This window comes from Balaenoptera borealis (assembly GCF_965194805.1).
Source record: "Balaenoptera borealis genome assembly, chromosome: 7".
NCBI classification, from domain to species: Eukaryota; Metazoa; Chordata; class Mammalia; order Artiodactyla; family Balaenopteridae; genus Balaenoptera; species Balaenoptera borealis.
This window is the reverse complement of record NC_138864.1, coordinates 10,469,877-10,487,945: the sequence shown is the minus strand read 5'-3', so window position 1 is coordinate 10,487,945 and position 18,069 is coordinate 10,469,877. Positions and strand designations below refer to the sequence as shown.

The 18,069-nt window shown below is 47.7% G+C and overlaps 1 protein-coding gene across 6 annotated transcripts in view; it reads right to left on the bottom strand.

Annotated features, from left to right (window-relative positions):
• EGFR (epidermal growth factor receptor) overlaps nucleotides 1-18,069 on the bottom strand; it is a 190,842-nt gene that overhangs the window by 38,917 nt on the left and 133,856 nt on the right. For all 6 annotated transcript variants that reach the window (XR_014246833.1, XM_082399622.1, XM_082399623.1 and 3 more), the window contains 10 exons: nucleotides 17,604-17,738; nucleotides 12,857-12,925; nucleotides 11,913-12,031; nucleotides 10,459-10,600; nucleotides 8,944-9,060; nucleotides 5,404-5,530; nucleotides 5,235-5,308; nucleotides 4,372-4,462; nucleotides 1,922-2,121; nucleotides 797-929 (listed from right to left, as the gene is read on the bottom strand). Coding sequence is in view for 5 of the 6 variants with exons in the window: in XM_082399622.1 (XP_082255748.1) it covers nucleotides 797-929; nucleotides 1,922-2,121; nucleotides 4,372-4,462; nucleotides 5,235-5,308; nucleotides 5,404-5,530; nucleotides 8,944-9,060; nucleotides 10,459-10,600; nucleotides 11,913-12,031; nucleotides 12,857-12,925; nucleotides 17,604-17,738 (1,207 nt within the window). In the remaining variant the exon portion in view is untranslated. The remainder of the gene's footprint in view (nucleotides 1-796; nucleotides 930-1,921; nucleotides 2,122-4,371; nucleotides 4,463-5,234; nucleotides 5,309-5,403; nucleotides 5,531-8,943; nucleotides 9,061-10,458; nucleotides 10,601-11,912; nucleotides 12,032-12,856; nucleotides 12,926-17,603; nucleotides 17,739-18,069) is intronic.

Genomic DNA, 18,069 nt, shown 5'->3' with positions numbered 1-18,069 from the left:
CAACAGACTGTACTTCTTATTGATTGCAATAAATTCAACAAATGTTATACAACTGTTTATTTCTTTGTCCATGGGTATATTTGAAGTTATTTGCACTGTTCAGTGTGTCTTGAACATAAACAAAAATTAACCAGAAGCTGTGTTTTGACACAGTAGGAATGCTGTGCTACAGTGGCCATGGTCTTGGCCATATGAACCATGGAAGACTGTTCTGTTTGTCTTGGGAACTTTGTGCAGCTAGGAAAAATATAAGATATTTCCAGATAAAGAGAGACTCTATAAATTGGATTGGATTAAGTAATGAAAAAAGTTTGTTCACTTCCCTTTGTGATTAACAGTTGTCAACAAACAAACAAAAACAAAGGAAAAGGAAAAAAAGGAAAATAATCTGACTGATTAACTATAAACCTATAAAACCAAAGTCTTATTTTTTTTAATCAAAACATAGGGATTGGGGCTTCCCTGGTGGCGCAGTGGTTGAGAGTCTGCCTGCTAATGCAGGGGACACGGGTTCGAGCCCTGGTCTGGGAAGATCCCACATGCCACGGAGCAACTGCGCCCGTGAGCCACAACTACTGAGCCTGCGCGTCTGGAGCCTGTGCTCCGCAACAAGAGAGGCCACGACAGTGAGAGGCCCGCGCACCGCGATGAAGAGTGGCCCCTGCTTGCTGCAACTAGAGAAAGCCCTCGCACAGAAACGAAGACCCAACACAGCCAAAAATAAATAAATAAATAAATAAATTTAAAAACAAAACAAAACAAAAAACCATAGGGATTAAAAAACAAAGCCTCTTACCCCTTTAGAATGTTGCACTTCTCCACACACTCCTTGCCACGGCTGAAGTTTCGGCAAGACACGCAGTCTTTGGGTTTCGGGCCCCAGCAGCCCTCTGACGAGCACAGCGGGTTACAGACGTGGCCCGTGGCCTCTGCGAAGACAGGGTGAGCCACACGGGTCAGCCAAGGAACAGTGGCCAAGGGTGGGTGAGGTGCTCAAACACATGCTGGGCCCCCTGGAAGAAGCAGTGATGCAAAAAAGGGCTTCCGGAGGCCCACTGCAAGTCCCCTTTGCCCTGCTGGGGGCTGAGTGTACCTGGCTGAAACACTCAGAGCTGCCGGAACAGCACGGGAAGCGTGTGGTTCCTTGCCGTGTGCAAGGCACACAGAATTTCACCAATTCTCTCAACTGCACTATGGTGTGGCAATCATTATTACCTCCATTTCATGGATGAGGAAGCCAAAGCCCAAAGATTTACGTAAACTGACGAAGGTCTCAAAGCTAGGAAGGGCTCGAGCCACGATGTGAACTCAGGTCTGCTTCTGCCGGTGGCCAGGGTCTCAGCACAGGCTACGGTGCAGGCCCCGCTTCAAAAGCTGACTATGGCTCTAAACTCAGAACTGGAAATGCCCGTGTGAAATACTCATCCCATTCCGGTGTGTGTGTGTGTGTGTGCGCGTGCACGTGTGTGTCTAGCTATAGTCACTGGGGATGAAATGAGAAGGGAGCAACACACAGCTAAAATGCAATATAATTGGGGGAAGAGGGGCGGGTCGGGATGGCGGGATGAATTGACATGTATACACTAATATGTATAAAATAGATAACTAATAAGAACCTGCTGTATAAGAAATAAATAAAATTAAATTAAAAAAATGCAATATAATTAATACTACATTTAGTTCTGTAAATTACCAGTAATTGATAGCCTAGACTTCAAGGCAAGCTCATCCTATGAAATGAGAATGATCTAGAAACAATTCTGATGAACTTCACAATTAAGAATATACAGATTTCTTTTAATTTGCTTCTTTACAAAAGTAAAAAGTAATTTTAATGTTTGGGAATGGTTCTTCAATATTCTAAATCAAAATAAATGACCCGCTGGAACCATCTCCACAATCGACCAAAGTGATGACTCACTGCACTCTTTTTCACTCCTGTTGTTTATAATTTTGGTTTTCTGATTTGAGGTCCCAAAGAGTTTTTTCCAGTTTATTGTATCTGCGTAGCACAACTTTCGGTTTCCTGAAATGATCACATCTCCATCACTTATCTCCTTGAGGGAGCGTAATCCCAAGGACATTATATCCAGGCCAACAACCGCAAGAGAAAACTGACCACTAAGTTGGAGAGAAGAAAAACAATGTCATGAAAAATTATGAAAACACAGTATCACTAAAAACTTTGCTTTTCTGTACCACTTTAGATTTACCACAAACTGCCTTCCACGGGTTGTAAGTCATGTTGTAGAAGGTATGTATTGCAACTTTGGAAAATTGCAAGTGCTTTTTAAAGCTAGTTCAGGGAAAAGCTAGTACCTTGTTCATTTAGTATCTCTAATCCCAGTGGCAGACTAGGGGCTGAATAAATGTCTTAATGTCATTATTTGATTTGCTGCATTTTAATTTTGCCTGGGAATTGAGAACATGTTCTAACTTCTCAAATATCCAAATACACTTAAAAAATCATAGGTTCATCTTTCCATCCATCCGTCTACCCATCCGTCCATCTATCCATCCACCCATCCATTTATTGAACAAACATTTGAGGTAATATGTGACTAATTCTATTCTAATTCTAGGTTAAGTGTGTATTTCCTATTCTCAAAAAACCTTTTGTCTAGTGATGACACAATCATATGAGTAGATAATTTTAACCCAGCAGGGGTACCACGGAGGCAAAGAGTAGGGGTCTAAACAAGTCTGGGGAGGGGGTCTCCCGGAAGTGGTGATGCCTGATTGTCAGGACCTTGGGAGCAGGAACTATGATATTTTCTTTGCTACCCAACCCTGTGCTAGGATCCTACGGGGTGATCAGTACGTGTTCATCAAGTGACCAGATGGAAGTTATTCCGACTAAAGGGAAGGAAGTCCTGAACCACCTGGAGGAGCACGTGACAGGCACTGAGAACCATGAACTACTGCTGGAGGTGGGGGTGAGCTGGGAGGGGGGCCTGGGGAAGGAGGAAGAGGCCAGAGCATGGACCACCTTAGACACCACGTGGAGGTTTTTGTCTGCAAATGATGGGAAACCACAGGAAGGAGATTTGCATTTTTAGGAAGCTCATTGGACACCAGGACGTAGAATGGGCCAGTTGAGACAGTACAGTAGAGAGAGATAATGAAGGCGTGAGATGACAGAAGTCAAAGCATAATTTGGAGACTCCTTCTTCTCCTTGTTTCTTCTTCTCTCCCCACCCTTTCCTCCCTCTGTCCTCCCACAGCCTGGCTCCTGTGTATTAGACCTGCATCCCTGCTGTTAGGAATCCCCCCAAACTGTGCCCAGGGGAGGCAAGCCAGCAGGAACAAAGCTGAGGTCTTCCCTGCAGGGCAGGTTTGGCTTTGCTGAGAACCAGGGGTCACACTGCCCCAGGAGGGACGGTGCATCATTGGGCTTCTCAGCAAATGTGAAAAGGAAAAAAGTCATCTTTATCTTGTTTAAATCCCTAAAACTAAGCTGAGAGGTACATGCTAGTCGCCCAAGAAAACTGACCTAAATCTGTCATCTCTGTATGAACTTTGGGCAAAAGAAGTACTCCTGAGAACTCAGAGCACAGGGGCCTTTCTGGGAAGTGATATGAGCTGCATCAGAGATGCAAAGCCAAGACGGTTTTTGGAGAGTGATGCTTATTTTACATGTACTGTCGTCTGACTTTCTTTAATATTGCACAATATTATGTAGCCCTCTTAGGGGTCAATTATGGGAAAGAGTTCTCAGAACCAGACGGTTTCCAAGGCAGGTTTGAACAAGAGAGTCCCAAACTTCCCCTCACCACAAAACTCATTATTACCCTTATTATGTTAAAGGTGCTTGTGTGTGTGTGTGTGTGTGTCTGTGTGTGTGTGTATTTCACTGTTGGAGCTGGAAAAGTGGAAATCCTGAAAGAAACACTCAATGTTAAAAAGCCTCTCAGGTCCCCTGAAATGACTTGCTGAAAAGGATGTGTGACCTCAGCGCTGTCCTTGCCAAAAATGCAAAACCTCAGCTGAATCAGGAGAAAACACTGGCTATCCTACAAGATGCCTGACCAATACTTTTTGAAAGGGTCAAGGCCATGAAAGACAAGGAAGACAGAGGAACTGTCACCGACTGCAGGGACCAAGGAGATGTGACAGCCGCATGCAGTGTGGGCTGACAGAACACACAAGGCGTTCATGGAAAAACTGGCGAGATCCCAGAAAGTCTGCAGTTCAGTTACTGCTGATTTCTTTACTTGATTCTTGTGCCACGCTGATGTAGGGTGTCACCATCGGGGCAGCCGGGTGAAGGATGTGTGGGAACTCTCTGTACTGTCTCTGTAGCACTTCTCTAAGTCTTATTTCAAGAACAAAAAATAAGGGTCTACCAGGCCTTGGCTGGGGTCAACTTACTGTTGCTTCGTCCTGCCACGTATGATTTCCAGGTTCTCAAAAGCATGGAGGCCAGTCCTGTTTGCAGGCCAGGCCTGAATCAGCAAAAACCCTATAAGGCAGAAGGAAGGTTCAGACACACACCACTTAGAAATTTCTATTTTGTATGAGACAGTATTGTAGGATTTTCAGGAGCGTGTCCATGAGCAGGGGAGGTGAACGTCCTTCCAGTCGTCTTCCCGAGCACACGCACGCACGCGTCGGTGTGCACCAGGCACGCTGCCCGTGGGCCACCGCCCGACTCTCACCCCGCAGGCTGTGCTCCAAGGGCGAGACCCCAAGCAGGCCGCCGTGCTCAATGACAGCGGCCAGTGCCGAGCTGTAGCGCCACAAGGAGCCTGACATGTTATCCTTATTTAGTTCCAATTCTCCAAACAACCTTGCTATTTAGTCTGATTATTTCTTTTTTAGGGATGGAGGAAGTGAAGCTCTGACGGGTCCCAGGCCCAGGTCTGCCGGTGGTGGAGCAGGATGTGAAGTGCGTCTCCAGGCCCGGGAGCCGGCTGTCCGCTCGCCGCTGCCCCCCTCCCTCTACCCACCACGTCCTGGGCTGGTCCTCGGACGGCTGGCCTGGGCTGGGCAGTGAGAGATCAGACATGTTCACACCACATCATGAATGACCTAACTCTTTGCTTAAAGAGCTCACCTCTCGAGTGCAGGGGAAACTGCATTTTTGAAAAACATCAAAGAACTACTTACTCATTAATGGTAGAATTTCAGAATAAATGTTTTTATGCCAAAGGAGAAGAAAGTACTGCTACAAGTTCTCTTTGTAAAACACTGATTTCCTGTTAATGTTCATATGATATGTTAGCGGCACACACCTGTTATTTCCTTTACAGTTTTTAGAATGTCCAGTTCCTTTGGGTCCAGAGGTGGAGTACGTGTGAAGGAATCACTGAAACAAGTAACAGGACGATCAGTAACAACCTGCCACTGAACAAAGCTGATTTCCTTTTCTTCTATTATATCAGTAACTTAATCTTTACTTACCCCCTAAATGCTACTGGCAGGATATGAAGGTCTCCACTGATCGAGGTGCAATTTCTGAAGTGTTTAATATTTGTAGCATTTATGGAAAGTGTATCTTTAAACTCACCAATTCCTATTCCGTTACAAACTGTAAAGATAAGGGAGGTGTTTATTCCACTCGCATTTGTTGAATCAAGAATAGCTAGTGTTCCACAGGCAGAGGGGAGCGGGCAGGAAACTGCAGCCGTGGGAACTACTGCCGCCACGCTGTCATTCATTCACTCAACAAACACTGCTAGGCCTGCTAAGGCCCAGGGACCACGGCAGGGCTGGGGCTGCAGTGGTTACAGGAGACGCCACGGCTGTCCTCGAGGAACCTGCTTTCTCCTCCTCACTTTCCCCACTTGGGCCAGAGTGCAGTTGCTCCTGAGGACTCCAGCTTCCTCTCCGTGGCAGTGTGCCCTACGCTGTGTGTGCCCACCCGCGTGCCCCTACTATCCCTCAACGCCTCCCCTCGCCTAACTGGGCCTGCGGCTTGGTCTCCTAACTGAAAGAAACAATATGCATAGATTTTTTTTTTTTTTTAATGAAAAGAGCAAGATGCATTCATCTGAGAAAACCTTGAAAACACAGAATAAAGAGGAACAAAATGACAAGCAATTCTGCTATGTACCTTTGACATTTCAGAAAATTTCCTTCTAGCTATCCCCCATGGTTATGTCACACTAGATATGTAGCTGGTTTGTTTTTTTTTTTTCCACTTGTTATGCTGTGAACATTTGTCCTGTCATTAAAACCATTCACAAACATGGTTTTTAATGGCCGTCTGATGTTACATCATAAGAAATACTGGGATAACTCTTATCAGATAAATTGCTTTTCTTCCACAGTGTTTACTTAAGTCATGTGCTTTGATCTGTGTCCTATTGTGACGTCAGTCTCAGATGCCTTTTTTCCACACTCTGAGCCCATTTATTAATTTACATTCACTCCCGAATTTCCATCTCAAATGCCAGCTCCCTCGAAAGCCCATTTATCTGTTGTGGCTCTACTTCTAGAATTCACGGTGCAATCTTTGGTACCTCTCTTTCAGATTGTATCTCACTTTGAAGAACAATCATGGAAAATCTCATTGTTCAGGATGAGGTCCTCCCCTGGCCTCACCCAGGCCTCCCTGGGGACAAGGTCCCTCCCGTCACTCCGTCCGTCTCCCTCTGCTCTACTCTGTCCGGAGTCCCTGCTGCTTGGGTTGCCACCTGGCAGTGGGGTCTGTCCCGTCAGCCCCCCTGGACCTCCAGGCTCGCCCTGCGCTGCATCTGCCTCCTGTGGGTTTGGGAATGTGAGGGCGAGGCTGGTTTAGTATTCCAAGGCTCTGGCTGACAACAGAGTGAGGCGGCTTCGGCCAAACAAGCCCCGAGGCAGATGCCTGCCAACGGGGACTTGCCGTTTAATTACGGGTTCGGAAGAGAATTCCACATGTTTGAAAGAATATCCATTCTCTCTCTGTTCAGGTGTGATGGTGATGGTGGGGTTACCTGAATTCCTAAATTTGGAGAAAAATTACACATTCACCCCTAGACCGATCAGATTTGGAGAAGTTGTGGACCATCAACACATGCATTTTCCAAACTTTGTTTTCCTGGCGTCGCCCTATACCCGAAGGGATCTGAGTTGGCCACTACTCCAGGATATGAACTGGGGGTGGGTAGAAAATAGAGCATAATGATTACAGGAGAATCGAAATGTTTGTTGAACACAAAACTAACAGAACAAAGACAAAAATAATCTCTGATTTTATTGATCCATTTGAGGATGCTGATAGTAACCCTCTCTCTCTTCAGGGGCTTAACTCTTCTACTTCCTCTGTGCCAGGCACTGCCCCAGGTTATTTTCTTCCTTCCATGTCCCCTCTGCCGGGAGGTCTCCTGGAGCCAAAGGATACTCATCTCTCAGGGCCCCGACACCCCTGCCGCACAGGAGCTACAAGGCCAGGTGGCCAGAGAGACCCGCTGGGAGCTCGTGGGTCTGTAAAGCGGGGATCGTGACGGCACAGACCCCCCTAGAGGGGCTGGAGGGACTCGATGACGTGGAGCACGGAGGCCGAGTTTGCCCCGTGAAAGAACACACGTGCAATGTAAGAGCACAGAGGTGGTAATCAGTTTCAGCTGAAATCACAGATGCTTCTTAGGGAAGGTGGCATCTGAAGCACATGTTCAAGGTAAGCAGTTATTCACTGAGGCATTTTTTTTTGTAACAGCAAAACAGTGGAAATAATCTCAATGACCATATACAGGGAGACTGGCTGGATAAATTATGGTAGAGGGGATAGGATATAGGGGGTTATGGATAGGGTTTGGGGAGTGCCCAGCAGCTGCAAAGTAGGATGAGGAAGAGTCACGTGAAGTTGTCTGGAGAGATCTCCAGGGTATGCTAAGTTTAAGTGGCAAGGTACAAAGAGTGCAGATGCATCTTCTGTGGAAGTGGAAGACGTGGTCTAGGCCTGCCACGTGCCCAAAGGACCCAGGTGCCAACTGGGGAGGCTCCCACGGGCCACATGGGAGAAAGTCTGGACATCAAAGTGAATAATGACAGGAGGGATTACCATAAACTGAATAAAAAAAAAGGATTCAATGACCTCACATGGGTACTAAAAAGGCTATTTTAGAAAAGAATGTCAACTAGTAAATGTAGAAGAAATGATAGAAATAGGAAATCACTCCTTTATAACCACCAAGAAATCTGACTGACGCTACTTCAAGCAAATCATCAAATTTGTCGTCATGGTAACGGGATGAAATGGCTGTGCCACCTGGTGGGACGCAATGAGAGGAAATGCTCCTGCCCACCTGAGTCCCGCCCGGAGGAAAACCGTGCCCAGGCCAGGCGAGGGACGTCCTGCAAAACACCCGGCCTCAACTCTGCACAACATCGGGGAAAAGGGGGCTGAGAAATGGTCCTGAATTAACGAAGAGCGTGGAACCCACAGCCCTCAGCTGGACTCTGGATCGAAAAGCAGCTAAAAAGGACGTATTGGGACAGTGGGGGAGTTGAAATTAAACTGAAAACTAGAATTGCATTGAATCGATGTTAAACTCCGGATGAGAGTGAAGCCGTCTTTTGTTACTTAGGGGAATGTCCCGTGTGTAGGAAAGCGTGCTGGCGAATGTAGGGTGAAGCGTTATAACACCTGTAATTGTCACAGGGCTCAGAAAACACACACACACATACACACACACACACACACAGAGACACAAACACAGAGTGAGAGCAATGTGGCGATTACTGAAAATTGGTAAAGTTAAGTGCAGGGCACATGGGTGTTCATCACACTATTCTTGCAACGTTTCTGGCTGTTGTTTGAAAAATTTCAAGATAAAAGATAAAGTACAGGATAAGCAGGGATAAACTGGCATTGAGGACACCCAGGAACAGGGCAGAGCGTACAGGAAGGGACGCATCTCCGAGCCTGGAGACCCCCTCACGTCTCGTCTGAGCGCGATGCCGAAGGCCTGGGGGCAGGGAGCAGAGAGAGCCCCTCCCCCGCACTGGGCGGCTTCCCACCTTTGCCACAAGGGCCGTCGCACTTTTTGCACTTGCGGACGCCGTCCTCCTCCACCTCCTGGCTGTCCGAGCTGCAGGCGCGGACGCACGAGCCGTGGTCCGTCACCACGTAGTTACCTGGGGGACAGTGAAAGGAAGGTGACGAGAGCGGCGCCAGGTGTTCCTGGGCCTCACGACCCTCCATGACGGGCTGATCCTCTGGTTTTGTTTACTTTAAGGACAAAGAATGAAAGGCTGCGAACAGAGAGGGGTGCGGGGTTCACGGGCTCTCAGGGCCTCCCCGCCAGGCGCCGGGCGGCGAGGAGCCGGGCTGCCCCGGGGCGCCGCCCGCCCGCTGGTCACAGTGCTCCCCGCCCCCTCCCTGCAGCCTGTGTTCCCGTAGGGTCTCTCCCTTCAGGACTTGTGGTTGAAGCTTGACTATTTATTAGAAAATGCGAAGCTACACAAAGACCACGCTCCCGCCGGGGCTGCCCTCGTCCCCTCCGGCCACCGCGGGGGGCGGTGCCCACGCTCGGCACCAGCCCCGACGCCGGTCACTGTCCCGGCTGCCCTCACCGGTGCGAACACGTGTTTGTGTTCATAACCTATTAACACAAATATTAGTCTATACTTTTCAGGAACTCTATGGGTTCCTTGTGACTTTCCCAAGTGGATCCTCAAACCTATTTGCTGGGCATTTGTCATTTTCCTTCTGAAAACCGTCTACTTTTGTTCTCTGAGGCTCTGAGTGGTTTCCTGTGGACTTTAAACTCTGCCTGTTAAGCTGTCTCTCAGAGAGTCTACCTGTGTCATGACTGTGGCGAATTGTTCTTAGCTCGTCATTTACCTTACAGTGGTTTATTATTCTAGTTGTGTGTTCTTTTTTCTGTTCCAAATTTATAAATTATAAAATTTCATGTTCACAGATCTGGTAGGGCAAACCTCCCCCTCATAATTGTTCTTAAACGTTTTTTTTTTTCTCCTTAATCTTCCCTCTTGGAAATCAAGATTGGTTACTAAAACAATTTAATTAGACAATTCTACACTTCCTGTACCATGAAATAATTCATGTTGCCAATTCCCTAAATACCAGAGCCATCTGTAAAGCCCAAATAGAACTAAGCAAAACCCAAGCCCAAATGATTAAACAAAACCGACTGACAAGCAAAAACCCCTCTGCAGTATTCCTAAGGGTACAACCTTCACCAGACTTTTAACCACTAAAGAAGGCAGGTCTTCTAACTACTCTCTCACTTGGGCCTTTTAAATACCTGCAAAGAGCTAAACGGGAAAATGGCCCAGTGGTCATGGGTTTGTGCCAGTCAGACGATGGGATATTCTGGGCGACCACAGCTGGGGCTCAGGACACAAGAACTGACTCGAGGCCGGAGTAGCAGTCGTCCCCTCACCTGCCTGACGCTGAGGCGAACACAGGGACCCAAGGACGTGTGAGTGGGGGACGCGGGGATGCCAGCAGGAGATAGAACAGGTAACGGGGTGCCTGACAACGAAAGGGTCTCCACGAGGGGCACTCACGGGGGCACTTCCTGACACAGGTGGCGCCGAAGCTGTACTTCCCCAGCGGGTTGACTTTCATCTCGTAGGTGGTGGGGTCGTACAGCATGAGTGGTGGGCATGTGTCCTTGCACGTGGCTTCGTCCCGGAACCTGCGGCAGACCTGTCAGGGGAGGGGGGGCGGCTGTTAGACTCCGTGCGGGGAGCCGCGGCCACGGTTCTCTGCGTCCAGGTGTTTGGTCAGAGCACACACGTCTACTAAAGTACTCTCGGTACAGTCAGAAAGACCCTTCTCTTAAAAGCATGGTTTTTCTTAAATCCACTGTCCCAGCTGTCAGAGTTTACGGATTATGATGAGGGAAAAACACGTCTCCGTTAACTTTCAAAACGAGGCAGGAGTACACACACGAGAGTAGTTAACTCTACGGTGAAATTATTCTTCAGCTTAACTTACGTCAGGTTTCCCTCCTCAACAACACTTGAGGACACATTTTAGAATTTATTGCCAAACGCAGAGAACCTGGACTCGGGGGTGTCGTGCAGAGGGGACCAGACCACGCACAGAGGGGTCCTGACCAACGGCCTCGGGCCGTCTCCTTCCAGCCGCACATCAGGACCGGCCCAGACCAGCCGAGTCCAAAGCCTGGAGGCCTGTCCAGCCTCTGGAACTTTAGCCCCCCTGTCCCTGAAAACCAGACTCTTCTGGATCCCATCCAAGGTGAGTCTCCCAGTCTGGAGCTCGCTCAGCTCTGACTTCGGGACCCTGTCTGTCCGTCCTGATGTCTCGGGACTCACAAGGTGCCCATAATCAGATGTGTGGCACCCACGGCCCACGGGGACACTAGGTCTCGCTTGAGCTTTCTGCAGCAACAGGGACAACAGCGAGGGCATGGGGACCCCACGGGGGGGGGGGCGAGGAGGCGGGGGGTGGGTGTGGAGGGATGTGCAGGAGGCCTCTGAGCCGAGGTGGAAGGAGCAGAGGCTTTAGGGGCGAAAGGCACAAACGGAGCCCCAGCTGTCCTGCCACTCGGGATCTGTGTGGCCCCTTACCTTCGCCGTACACATTTTAGGGGTCCCTGCGGCATCAACGCCCTAGGTTTGCAATGAGAATCGTGTGGAACGATAAACAGTGAGACGAGGCTGGTGCTGGCCCCAAGAGACATTAGGGGCCCATAACACACAGTTCGTGTTTTGGCTCATTCTATGCCCAGGGCCTGGGTAAGGACGCCACACACACTGTGCCGTTTAGACCACTTAACAGGTAGGCACTTTATTCTCCACCACTGTCAGACAAGGAAACAGAGGCACGGAGAGGTCACGTAAGTTGCCCAAGGTCACCAAGTAAGTGGTGAAGGAAGGCAGGACACTATAAGATGCTTTGTCACCCCCGCGGCTACAGACGCCAGTCAGTACGTTTCAGTCACGGGCAGGCTCTCCGAATCCCGGGCCAGAGAAGCCGCTGGGGGGGTTATTACCAGGCAGTCGCTCTCCCGCGGCCCCGTGCAGCCGGCGGCACACTGGCTGTGGCAGCAGTCGCTGGGGGACCTGCCGCGGCAGCGCCCGGAACACTGCTGGGCACAGATGACTTTGGTCACTGGAAAGAAGCAGAGGCCACCCGTGAGCTGAAGGGCCCGGGAGGGAGGAAGGGTGCCTTCCCCGGGACCTCGCAGAGCACTTGCAAACAGCGGATGAAAGATGGATCAAGTTGGTGATTCTGCGGCTTAAGTTCCCAAACATTCACGTTCTGCTCAATTCAACTGAGTCTTGATCTTTCTTACTGTACTTTTTTTTTTTTTTTCCTACTTGTTTCTCATCACTTAGGAGAACTGACTCAGATCAACTCTGGACTTGCAGACTGCTAAATTAGATACCGATGAGAATTGAGTTTGGGGGGGAGGGCGGGTAACAGAAAGCATGTACAAAGAGCATGACGCCTGCCAGAAAGTAGTGTTTAAAAGGACATAACAGTCGCATCACAATTAGACTTAAAGTTTTCAAGCTGACATGTCCCCAGATTCCTTGGCCGTTCATGCTCCCGAACTAGGATTCCTGCAGAAAAACCCCCTTGAAGAAGAAGCTACTCTTGCTTCTCTGGAGGTGGGTACTCAGGAGAGGGAGGGGTGCCATGACTCAGGTAACACAGACGAGCCCCCATTCCCAGGAAAACCTGCCAAACATATTGTTCAGAGAGAATGGCTGGTACACGGGTGGCCCACTTGCACTGACTTATGACAGGCTGGAGTGCCAACAATAGCCCGCGCTGGACTAAACTGCACACGGGGAGATTTGCAAGACTGTCATTCACATAACTGCTAACATCTGGCCTTAAAATCAACAATGCTTTCGGAGTCTTCAAAGGGAAAACAAATGCAAGTGTAAGAGGAGAAGATGGCCAGTGAAACTCTGCTCCCCGACTCACTTTTCTGGCAGTTCTCCTTCCCCGCACCCCAGCAGCTTCCATTAAGACAGACTGGATCACACTTTGGGCCTAAAATATAAAAGTAATGGTTAAATTCATATTTCAGGGAAAGGGAACAAGAAACTGATGGCCCCTTCTCAAGCCCCTAGGCAAAGCCACATCCTAGAAACAAGGAAGTGCTTTCAAATTTCTTATTCTCTGTTTGTTCAACTGGTTGGTTTGTAAGATGATTTAAAAAAGACTCTCATGAGAAAAAAAAAAGAACCAGGTACTGCTTTTATTTACATTTCAGTTGTGGAAACTGAGGAGGAGAGCGATTATTGACTTGTCGCAGGCCATGAAAACTGGGATTTAAATGGACTCGTGGGTCCAGATTTCAAATCTGCTTAGGCTCGGAGAATTTTCCAGCATCTCCCACAATGATGTTAAGGATGTCTCATCTGGGGGGATGGGTATGCACCAACCACATTCGTGCCGTGTCCAATCCTCTGTGATCCCAGGAGTTGGGGTCCTGTAAATAAATACTCCTACACTCCACGCCAAAGGGAGAGAGGCCTGGATGCCACACAAAGGGTAGGACGTGCATGTTCTGTGTCACCTGGTTGATTATCTAAAACTTCAGCTATTAATTTGCAAGTTACTGTCTGAAACTATCTGTAATTGATCAATCCATTCGTGCAGTTTTTGTAAATGACTGACTATAAATGACAGCTACTGTTTTAATCTCATCAGTTGTGTTTTGTTTTCATCGGCATTAAGAAATCTGAAGACCGAGTGTTCTATATACAGACATAGAGAAGAGATGACCACCAAATTTGTTAGAAAGAGATCAGCCATGCCGATCACTTCCATTGCAAAGACACAGTAACCAAGGGACTTAACGTGTGTCCCAAAGTCTCCCACAGTCAGGAAGAATTCAGTGTCTGGGAGAATTTCGGTTTCAAACAGAAGAGCTGACGATTTGCCAAGTGATTGTTGGACCAGGGCACCCCTTCAATAAGACCGACAAGGTTTACAATCGCTCCCAGGGGCGAAAGGCATTAGTGCAATGCTGGCACTTCTCAGAACCCTGAAGGACGGCAGTATGAGCCCCAGATGGATGGTGTGGGTTGTACATTGTGAAGAGAGACAGATGAAGATGAAGACAGAAAGAGAGAAAGAAACTAAGAGGAAAGAGCAAAAGTAACACATAGATATGTTCAAAGTGGCTGTGTCTGTACAATGATATCACGATATCTTTCGTTTTTACCCGATACCTCCCCATATTTTCCAAATTTCTATTATAAGCATACAGTATGTTTATAAAAGAAAATATTTAAAATAAAAACGTTTAATGGCATCTTTCTGTAACACAGGAAAACATCTGCCAATCAAGGAATTCAAAGTCTGCTTATGATTCTATTCTTAACCTTTTGTGACAAAAAAAGAATTAGACATTATTTAAAATATGGATAATAGAACAAAGCAAGAAGAAGAAATGAGAATCATACAGAGGTAATCAATATAGGCATATAAGTATATCTACATATAAGAATTAATATCACACTACACACTGTATTATAACTTAAAAAATAACTGATAAAACGTTATGACAATTTTTCCATGCCTTTAAATATCCTTCTGGGACTCCCCTGGTGGCGCAGTGGTTAAGAATCCACCTGCCAATGCAGGGGACATGGGTTCGATCCCTGGTCCGGGAAGATCCCACATGCCGCAGAGCAACTAAGCCCGTGCGCCACAACTGAGCCTGTGCACTACAGACTGACAGCCACAACTACTGAAGCCCGTGCACCACAACTACGGAAGCCCATGCACCTAGAGCCCGTGCTCCACAACAAGAGAAGCCACCGCAATGAGAAGCCCACGCGCCGCAACGAAGAGTAGCCCCTGCTCGCCGCAACTAGAGAAGGCCTGTGCGCAGCAACGAAGACCCAAAGCAGCCAAAAATAGATAAATAAATTAAAAAAAAAAGTAAATATCTTTCTACCTAACATGAATTTTTAATGGCATGGCTGGACCACAATTTATTTAACCAATCTCTTCTTTTTAGATACATAAGGTGCTTTCAAAATTTATTATAAACAAGGCTGTAGGGAACATTCTTGAACAAAAATATTTTTCTACATCACTTAATTTCCAATGTGACTAACCTAATATCCCTAGATCCTTTAAAAAAAACCCTTAATAGTTCTGTCACTTTGATATTTTTCCCTTAGTAGTGAAATCATTCCAGAACAATTTATTGAATAATGAATTCTTTTCTTATTTGCTTGCAATGTCATTTCTTTATGGACATTTGATACAGTTAGGCTTATTCTTATTATCTTATTCTTATTTGTATATGCCTACTCTTAAACCAATACCATATTGGTTTAGAGTTCATAGCTTTGTAATATTTTAATCTTGTTATTGCATAAACCTGTCCACCATTCTTCTTTCCCAACACTTTCTTGCCAGGTGTTTCCCACAGCTGTGGTGTGAGAGGGCAGATGTGCCACTTTGGGTTGCCTGATCTGGTCCATGGCAAACCCATATTAGGTTCACAGCCTTTCCATGTCAGTTTTTCTTGCTATAAATATACACAATTTAACCTCCTCCACTGTCCATCAGAGAGCTGAGGAAAGGCTAACCTCGATCTCTGGATAATATAAAATTTTGCATTGTAAAAGAAAGCTTTTGGTTTCCTGCAAACATAGTAGGTATCATGCTGAGTGTCTGTTGGAATAATATATTTACAAAACCAAAGGGCTCAACACCCATGTTCACAGCAGCATTCTATTCACAACTGTCAAAAGGTGGAAGCAACTCAAGCAACTCAAGTGTTCATCGACAGATGAATGAATAAACAAATGGAATAGTATTCAGCCATATTAAGGAAGGAAGTTCTGACACATGCTATAACTTGGATGACTCTTCAAGAAGAGCCACGGTGCTCGGTGAAAGAAGCCAGTCACAAAAGGACAAATACTATGTGACTCCACTCCTACAGGGCACCTAAAGTCGTCCAATTCATAGAGACAGAAAGTAGGATGGTGGATGCAGGGGCTGGGAGTGGGGAGTTAGTGTTCAAAGGGGACAGAGTTTCAGTTTGGCAGAATGCAAAGAGATAAACGGTGGTGATGGCTGCACAACGATGTGAATGTACTTAATGCTGCTGAACTGCACACTTAAAAATGCTTAAGATGGGGACTTCCCTGGTGGCACAGAGGTAAAGAACCCGCCTTCCAATGCAGGGGACGTGGGTTCTACTCCTGGTCAGGGAACTAGATCCCACATGCATGCCGCAACTAAGAGTTCGCATGCCACAACTAAGGAGCCTGTGAGCCGCAACTAAGGAGCACACGTGCCGCAACTAAAGGAGCCAGTGAGCCGCAACTAAGGAGCCCGCCTGCCACAACTAAGACCAGCACAACCAAGATAAATAAATAAAATAAAGAAAATTAAAGAAAAAAAGTTCACCACAAAAATACACAAAAGGAAAAAAGGTCCTTATTTAAAAAAAACAAGGATTAAGATGGTAAATTTTATGTTAAGGGTATTTTATCATAATCAATCAATCAAATCAGAGAAAAAAACAAAAAACAAAGCAGCTCCAGTTGATTTTTAAGATCCATATCAGCTCCAAATTCTTTTTTTTTTTTTTTTTTTTAAGATTTATTAATTGATTGATTGATTGCTATGTTGGGTCTTCGTTTCTGTGCGAGGGCTTTCTCCAGTTGCGGAGAGCGGGGGCCACTCTTCATCGCGGTGCGCGGGCCTCTCACTATCGTGGCCTCTCTTGTTGCAGAGCACAGGCTCCAGACGCGCAGGCTCAGTAGTTGTGGCTCACGGACCCAGCTGCTCCGCGGCATGTGGGATCTTCCCAGACCAGGGCTCGAACCCGTGTGCCCTGCATTGGCAGGCGGACTCTCAACCACTGCGCCACCAGGGAAGCCCTCAGCTCCAAATTCTGAGACCAAAAAAACCCCCAAGAAACAAAAACAAAAAAACACCCCTGCATCCACTGCTTAGTTGTAGGGAAACAGAGAAGCAGGAAACGATGATGGCTTCTTATTTTCAAGACCGGAAGGTCAGGGCGATCAGGAAGGCAGCCGGCTAAGCGGAGCTCAGGGTCCTCAGTTTCCCACTGCCAACAGCGCTCATGGGGCAGCCCTGACCTGCAGCCTGGCCCCGGCCAGCCTCTCCCTTGCATGGGCTGCTTTACTGATGAATGGCAGGGACTAGGTAACGGGCACTAGTTAAAGATGGACAAACGCGTCCCCATATGCGCCCCAATTTTGCTGGGGGCTCCATGTGGGAGTACCCAGGCCCATCAGCAGGAGGGCAGGGTTCAGCCCCAAAGCTTTCCAGAGGGCCTGGCGCTACTTTGAGCCTCGGCAGCAAGTCAGAAGCTCACAAAAGTCTAGTCAGTCCCCTCACACAAGATGCGAGAAGCCCCCTCGCCAGGGCTGACATGACGGGCTCTTCTTAATGCCACATGAGGGCTTAGCTGTCCTGAGTGGGGTGGGGTGGGGGTGGGGGGGCAGGTGATCTGCCAGCAGGGGAGCTGCCACCATGAAAAACAGACTTTTTCCTCCCCGCTGTCTTCCGGTGAGCATATCATCTGTTTACTATCAATATTTACTTTTGTATTAGATTAATGTAACGTAGTGTTAGCTCTGCCTTCTCTGATCCCCACCCCAGCCCCACAGCTCTGCCCACCTTAGGAGCTGCAGGTTGGGGGCAGGGGTCCCTGTGGAACACTTACATTTGCTCAGCTGGTTCTGAAATTCAATCGACATATTGCTTAGAAAGTCGGCGTGGACGATGTCCCTCCACTGGACGGTCTCCATGTTGCAGAGCACGGGGTTGTTGCTGAATCGCACGGCGCCTTGCAGGATCTCTGCGTGAGGAAGGAACCCCCATGAGCAAATGTGCCGTCCCTCCTCAATTCTCCTGAGGTAGGCATGCGTCTCTTCACATTGTGCCTCCTGCTAAAAGACGGCCACCTGCAAACGAGACTCCCCTTGGAACTTCACTGGGGGGCCGTGGAAAATGACCTGATGGATTCCTCTGTGGAAGAGTCAGGGTTCCCCCTGCACTGGGTCTTTGAACCATGAATGATCAGAATTTCAAAATATGGGGAGGAAAGAAGATAACGCCTTAGTCACTTAGCACAAACGACACGTGTACAGTGAGTCGGTGGTTCCCGGGGGGGGCTGGTCTGGGCTGGA